Below are 8415 nucleotides of genomic sequence, written 5' to 3'. Positions count from 1 at the left end.
CCCCCCCACTTAGTATTTTTCACATATTACTTTCTTATTAAATTATCATCCCTATAATATATATTAATATAAAAAAAGTCTGTGAGATAAGGTGTCATTTTTCTATATATAGGGGAGGGGAGATCCATTTTAATTTACCTTCCTTCCAAAGAAACGTTTTTATTTTTGATTGTAGAAAAAAAATACTTCAAACAAAAGTTGTTTGGTTTGGTTTTGGAAAGTGGGACACATGATTCTTCGATGTGAGATATGTCGTAAATGTTATCGTTTTCAAGACATTTTAAAGGCAACTAATTTTTTAAATGAAATTTGATTTTTTCTTTGAGATAAAAGTTCTCGTCAAAATATTTTCAAAACACTTCTCAAAATTGTCTTTTGCAGTTCCAGAAATATAAAGCTTTAAAGTTAGAAGAGGATACACGTTAAGAATGTATCTGAGATACAATAGGTGACAAAAGTGCTTCAAATACAAAAAATTTGAATATCTGCTTCAAACGTGTAGTAAACCTAGTGATAATTGATATAAATGGTGGTTAACATAATATATCTCTTGTTTAAAAAGTTATCGTTCACTTTCTCAACGGTTTATTAGTTTTATTTACTATTTTTCAATTTTTTATAATAAAAATTTTGGCAGGGAAAATGTCCTAGTTCAACTTTAGAATATTAAATTTTGTATTTATTTAACATCAATATCCATCAGTGCAAAGGAGAAAAAGTAATTGGGCTAAGTTAAAACAGGTAAATATGCATTGTCTAAACAATAACTATCAATATTATTTCTTGTTATTATAAATATTTGATGAAAAAAATTAAACGTAGCAACAGCGTACCATGTAGTTTGTGGCTTGTATGTTGGCAGTAATGCACTGTACAGACAAGTTAGATGAAACAATAAAAGCCTCAAATTTCACACTTATCCTATTGTTCATCGAAATTATTTAATTTGTATTCTTGTTCTCTACATGAAACAATGCAGACAAAACAAGAATTTACGACGTAATTTTATTATACCGATTTATAGATTATTCGTTTGACATATCAGCTGATTGCAACGTTGCCGCATTTCCACAGTCCAGTTACTAACTCCTTACGACAATCGCAAAATTGTCACAAATAAAAATTAATTTCTCTGAAACCGTGTTGTGAAAACTAATCAAATTCTACAAATAGTTTCGATAATTCAGGATCTATATGTATAAAAATACTTAAATTTTTAGTATTATTTTTTCTATACGTTTTTACTAATTACATTCAGGAAAGTTGCTTTTGCCCTAAGAACACGTGTAAAATTAACATAATAATTACTCTTCATCGATTTAGTGAATCGACTTGAAATATTTTTCAGTATATTATAGATAATTAAGGAAAAATTACCTAAAGTTTTAAATTGGTACTAAGTTTCAAATTGATACTATTTTTATATAGCTTAGATACATTCTTAATCAAGCATCCCAAAAGAAACTGGAACCTACCTACCTAAAGTTTTAAATTGGTACTAAGTTTCAAATTGATACTATTTTTATATAGCTTAGATACATTCTTAATCAAGCATCCCAAAAGAAACTGGAACCTACCTACTACGTTCACGCCGTTGTTTCTGGTTAGCGTTAGAAGTCGGATAGTGGATAAAAATTTAGATGATGATACGAGTTTAAAATAACCATTAAAACCACACAAACCATATATGTTGAGTTAGTAGTTTTATAAACTTTTTGAAGCTTCATATCTCTGAAATGACTTATGTAATAGACAATTTTGAAGGCTGTTTTAAAAACATCTCAACGAGGTCTGCAACTTTTACCTCAAGGAAAAAATCAAGTTTCATTTAAGAAATTAATCCCTTTTAAAATTTCTTGAAAACGACGATATCTACAACGTGATTTACATCAGAGAATAATATGTTTCCCTTTAAACCAAACAATTTTTGTCTGAAGCATTTTTTCTCAATTAAAAATAAAAGTTTTTGGGGAGAGTAAATTAAAATAAGACACTCTGTATATTTACTATATGATTAATTGTAGTATAAAAAAGACATATGTATTATTCAAAGATTAAAAATACTTTTAATAAGTATTTTTTATAAGATTACCTCTTTTTTTCTTTTCTCTTCCAAGGCCTTCTGTTTCTCCTCTTCTTTTTTTCGAGCTACAAACTTTTTAATATCTGCAGATAAATTTTTCGGTTGTTTAACCTGTTTTTTTATTGGTGTAAATTTTGTTTGATAGCATGGAACAGCCTATTTGAAAAAAAAAAAACAATAATAGTTATTTGATATATGATCTCTATGTAATGTTTCAAAGGATTGCGAAAACCACTCAAATTTTACTTCCGTATATTTTGACTAAAATACTCTATATACATGGTGTCCCAGATCACCATTCTCAAACTTCACAAGAGCAAAACAGATTGAAGTGAGCAAGAAAGTCCCATATTGTTTTGCGATATTGACAATAGTTTTCGAGGAATTAATTCTAGAAAATTGCATATGAAGAAAAGAGGAGCACTTGAACCGCTGAAGTCGCTCAAGACCTAGCGCGCTTCAATTGGTCAAAAAACGGAAGGCGGTGCGCGGCGAGGGGAAAAATAACGCACTGTCTGTACTTATATCGCTGCACTTCTACGTTTTGCCGCACCGGGTCAAGGCGAAACGTAGGAGCGCAGCGATATAAGCACAGAAAGTGCGCGTTGTTCTTCCAATCATCACGCACCGACATCCAGGCACTATATTACTGGGTCGCGCTGTGGCTCGAGCGCTCCTTCCTCTGCGCACACTTTTCTTTAATCTTTTACAATTAATTTCTCGATTATTACTGCGAATATCGCAAATCAGTATAAGACTTTTATGTTCACTTCAATCCGCTCTACGTTCTCACGAGAGCTTCGTAGATTATTCTGGAATACCCTGTATAGATTTCACCAAAAACATGTCCAACAAGGGAACCACACGTACCCGATATCATGGATTTTGATCATGTTTTTCTAGATTATTCTACAACACTAATGTACATTCTGTGCAAAAGAATTTGTGTCAACACCTCTTCGTTCCGGAGAAAAAAATTTATGAGTGCTTTATGGGTTAACAAGGGAAGTGAACGAAGTGTTACGCGCGAATGAACATGTATTATATATCGTTGGAAATGTCTCCCAAAGTAGAATTTACATGTACAATAACTCACTTGAATGGCGCCTCCAGAGAGCATAGCGCACAAAAGATGTATGTAAGTTATGGAAGTAATTCAAAATCTCAGAAAATATGCATTTGTGAGAAAAATGTTTTAGACAAAAAAATTTATAGGATATAAAATGATGTATTTAATGATATTAATAGTTTGACTTTGAGCGGCGTTGCCAAGATCAGCTCAAGATCAAATTGATTTTTTTTTACGGAATACCTTTTTGTTACACATTGTTATAGCTCATTTTAAGAGCTTTCCAAAACATTATAATAAAGTATTTTTTCGTTAGATGCATTTTGAGTTATGAGGGTTGAAAGTTAGAATACCGCGTGCAAGATGTACAGTCGAATTTATACCTCTTTTGTGTGTGTGCGTGGATGTGTATGATACACACAAAAAAAGTTATTTTTCACCATAGTTAAAAACGTGTTCAGTAGGGGAAAGATGAGGTTAAAAAAGAAATTAATATATTTATCGCAGATACTAGCGTCGACCTCTGTGTAGAAAAAAAAAAAACTATTCATTATTGCACGTTGAATTAAAAAATGTCATCCAAATGTGCATCACACTAAAAAAAAATTATACTCTACCGCGTATTAATTAAATTTACACACCCAAAATGTTATGTATAGATCTAGTTTTCTTATACGTAATTAAATATCTTTCGAACATTTGAATATAATTTTATTTTTATTTTATTTTATTTTTTATTTTTGTTTTAATTTTTTATTTTTTGTTTTAATTTTTTACATTTTTTTGTTTTTATTTTTTTATTTTTTTAAATTTCATTGTAATTTATTTTAATTCATTTTAGTAGCAAAAACAAAAGTAAAAGAAAACATAAGTAAATAAAAATAAAGAAATAAAAGATTAGAAAAATATACTAAAAAGAAAAGAAACTAATGATAGTGGTAGCGTTCAAAAAGCATTTGTAATAAAGAATTTTACTGCAAAAATCAAATAAACACTTGATATAAATAGGATTTTGATTACAAATTTGGCAAACGGGCTTAAAAGAAAAATTTATATCTTTTATATCTTTAAACTTGTAACGATGCACACCTGCATCGTCACTACTCCGGCCCGACCGACCATCAGTCGGGACGTGCACCGGCGCGTTGCGCCAACAATAAACACCGAAAAACCGACACGCGTAAACAACCGATAACAAACATAAACAAAGCGAACAAAGATCACGCGAGAAGGAAACAATAGCGAGCGAGCGCCGCGAGCACGCGACGCACACGTGTACGGCGAGCGGAGACAAAGAAGCGTCAAGTATATAATCCGCGACGCCAAATTAATCAGGACCAGACCGATCCGGACCGTCAACCGAACTCGATGCTACACAGCGGAGAGCAAGGCCTACGACCGACTCGTATCTGCTTCCTCAACCTGCCAACGATCACATCCTCGCAAACTAGGACCGAAGCCAGTACGTTAGCTGTGCTCTGCCGATCTTTATCGACTCTAGTTTGCATCCCGTCGACATCCCGAACAAGGACCGAAGCCAGTAGGTTAGCTGCGCTCTGTCGAGCTTTCTCGACCCTTGTTCTCTGCCTTTCGACGAGCGAGATCGGGTGTGAATACGCCGATACATCGGCTACTCACGTCCCATCTCGTCTCTTGCGACGCCGACGGGCAAGCGAGCGCGTAGCCGTCAAAACAGCGAAGACAGCGTACGATACTGTGACACGACTTCGATACCGCCGACACCGCGCGGTCCCCGCGACCAGCCACGCGAGCCGCGTACGAATCGCGAATACCGAATCACGACACGCGACCGTCTGCCGAATCTCCGCTAGGCGAGCCTAGCTATCGCGCTATACGCTCCGCCTACCGACTTACTTGTCGCGGCCTACCGAAACCGCGATCCGGTAACTGGCGCCGTCACCCAGGAGCATTGTATACTAATACGCGAATACTCTGTACCAAGGCTAAATAAATCTTTTTGTTATTTTTATCTTACACTCCGCTATTATTGCACGAACCCGGACTCCGACGAGCGAATACATCCGTGGCAACGACACCAACCGACACGCGGAGGACGGTTGTTACAAACTCCACGTAATACCAAATCCGCCTTTGAACCATGCATACCTAAACATTGATTGATATGTTGCAGATTGAAATTGGTTTAAAATCAAACTTTGAATTTTTAATATATTTTCACGTCTGTGCATAAATATTTGATTTCCTGTAAGAAATGTATGTTCCGTAAAACGCTTGATAAAATATTTCCATTAATGAAAACAAAAAAGATCGAGTTGCATGAAACTTGTTAAACTTTCTGACAAAATTTTTAATAAAATAGCAACATTATCGTCTTGGTAAAGTTCATTGGATTTTTTAGCGCCCCACGAATCTACAATCCGAATAGTTTTTCTCTATATTTTGTTCAACAATGGGTTTAAAAACATTTTGAAAGAGCCTTTTATCCAGTCTACCAGATTTAGAACACCAAATTACGAGATTTTCGTAATTACGAATTTGTATTGTCGGAGAAAATTAACCACCCACTTCTTGGAGACAAATCAGCATTGGCGACATCAATTTTCCCTCCATAGAAAGAATTAGTTAGATTGTATAGGAATGAGTTCGAGCGTTTAATTGATAGACCACAGCTGTCGTATTATTTTCGTTTGTAAATGATAATGTACGATTAAAAAGTGACGTATAGTTAAATCCTGACTGATCGGTATTGAATATTTCATTTGCGTCAAATTTTGGATAAATGTTATCAATAAAATCCAGATGAAATTCAATGTCTTTGTTCATAATTTGCTCGATTTCACGTTGTTTCTTGACAGAAATGAACAGACAAATTTTTCTTGATAAAAACATCTGTTTAAATTTAGCGACCCATTTCGAGAACGCTTTAAAATCCATCAATCCAATCAATCTGGCATGGTACAAAGCCCAACATCGAATAGCTTAATCATAAAATTAAATAGAAATTTGAATAGAAATTCCCTCCGAACGGGTCTATATAAATTGCTCTAAACAATATTTTATTACAGTTTGCCACTTTTCCCTATGTGTGCCATGTTGCTCAATATATTTTTCGCATCTACTTATGTAGTTACAATATTTTATTTTGAGGAATCGTTTTTTAATTAAAAGACTAATTTGGATGCTGGTTGCGTGTTTCTACAACACGTTGTGCATATTATAGAAGTATAAAATCTTCATTAGAAGGTAAGTTATCTTCCTATTCATAAATTAACTCGATTTCGCCATCTTCAAAAATGGTATCAGTGTATACATTTTCAACTACCTCGAACTCAAATTGGTCTTCGTTATCCATGAAATTGATCATAAAAATGATTCTTTCCTCTAGCTGTATTTCTTTGCGTGTTGAGTTACCCTCAATAATAGGATAATTTTTAAGTTTTTGCTTCATAAATTCAAATACTTTTAATGCCCTGTAATAGTCATGTTGTGTAGAAAATAAGAACAAAAAACAACAAAATCCCGCAGAACTTAGGAAGTTATGAGCGTAGCTCGCGCGACTAGAGTCGCAAGCGCAACGGATATTAAATTTCGTGTGACCGTAAACGATATCCACAGTGCTCGAGATATCGCTAAAGAGAAGGTCCACGCAGTGGTGGAGAATGTCGGTTAACTCGAGACGATCTCACGAACTTTCCTCTCAGCCGAGCGGCAATGTCGAGGAAGTGCAGAACTGTAGAATTACCAAAAATAACTTTGCCAAACAAGCGTTCGTATAAAAGGTAACTCAACGTGCAACGCATTCAAAAGGCTTCGAGCCGTCGCTCGCGACGGCTTATATAGTCACTTCGCTAACAACTTGTAAGATTTAATTGCGAGCGATGGCGCGAAATAGCGCCGGCAGGCGGACACTTGCGAGTATCGCGGCGCCCGGAACACGGCTGCCCGCCATACGTCGTACAGGTATTACGTCCCGTACGGAACAATATACGAGAATATGTCGAGGCATACACAGTCAGTGGAACCCCGATCTATATGAAAATTTTTCCCACCACTTACATACTATAGCCACTCGTGTCTATTTGTGTGACGACGCGCGTTCGGCTAACTTCGGCTCGCCGAGTGAGAGAGAGAATCTCTCTTTCTCATTCGGATGAAGTAATCGGGAGTCTCAATTTCAGGCGATAGACGGAAAAATCTGCACGCTACTCTAACTTTCAACCCTCATAACTCAAAATGTATCTAACGAAAAAATACTTTATTACAGTGTTTTGGAAAGCTCTTAAAATAAGCTATAACAATGTGTAACAAAAAGGTGGTATTCCATAAAAAAAAGTGAATTTAATTTTGACCTGATCTTGGCAACGCCGTTCAAGGTCAAACTACTAATATCACTAAATACATCATTTTATATCCTATAAGTTTTGTCTAAAACATTTTTCTCACAAATGCATATTTTTCGAGATATTCGAGATATACAGGGTGTCCCGCCACTACCGCATTATCTCTTAAAGACAAATTCTTGAAGTAATTTGAAGAAAAAAATCCTAATGCAAAAATATCGAGGCTATAATACTTTTCAAATTATAAACGATTAAAGTTGACCAATTATATTGGTTAAAGTACGCACGCTCAGGTACAGTACAACACACAATGGTACAGGTGCATGTACACTCAGAGGCAGGTATGGTGTCCCTCGGCGGGCCCGTATACGCCTGTCAAATAGTTGAAAGTGACAACAGACATATACGGAGGGCGTAGTGTATGTCTTACATACAACGCGAGAGAAGCGAAGAATGCACGTAGGGGAAGTGGTGGGAGACATTTCGATGGTGCATCCTTATCGCACGTTGTCCGATCGAGAGAGAAAACATCAGCAGACGTTACCAGCAGTTGTTAGTGGTGTCCTCAATAGCTGTCTCACTCACTCAATACTTGAATGCAGAAAATATGAGCGAGACAGCAATAGGGACACCGCGCTGTCTCTATAGGTGTCTCGCTCGCTCTAATATCCATGTATCATGCTTTCCTCTTTTCTCCTTAGCAAAATGCACGTTGTGCCGATGAATGACACCGAACGACAAAATTTAACTTTTTTGTACGAATGTAAATAGTCATTTCCGATGTATTTTTGCCCGTTGAGCACAAATCCTTAGTCCAAATTTGGTTACCGCGTTACATTTTTGAAAAAAATACATTGGAAATGATAGATATATTTCGTCATAATGTCGCTTTTTTCTTGTTCTTGCTTGTTGATTCGTTACTAGGAGTCCGGCTTTTTAAC

General features: G+C 35.7%; 1 protein-coding gene across 2 annotated transcripts in view; it reads right to left on the bottom strand.

Moving 5' to 3' along the window:
- LOC116850466 (protein SPT2 homolog) overlaps positions 1-8415 on the bottom strand; it is a 50664-nt gene that overhangs the window by 21166 nt on the left and 21083 nt on the right. For both annotated transcript variants that reach the window (XM_032828794.1, XM_032828793.1), the window contains one exon: positions 2093-2239. In XM_032828794.1, the coding sequence (XP_032684685.1) occupies positions 2093-2239 (147 nt within the window). The remainder of the gene's footprint in view (positions 1-2092; positions 2240-8415) is intronic.

The sequence above is a fragment of the Odontomachus brunneus genome, unplaced genomic scaffold, assembly GCF_010583005.1.
Source record: "Odontomachus brunneus isolate Ranch 3 - 2012 unplaced genomic scaffold, Obru_v1 Obru_scaffold_146, whole genome shotgun sequence".
Classification (NCBI taxonomy): domain Eukaryota; kingdom Metazoa; phylum Arthropoda; class Insecta; order Hymenoptera; family Formicidae; genus Odontomachus; species Odontomachus brunneus.
Note: the sequence above shows the minus strand (reverse complement) of the source record. Positions and strands in the feature narration are given on the sequence as shown.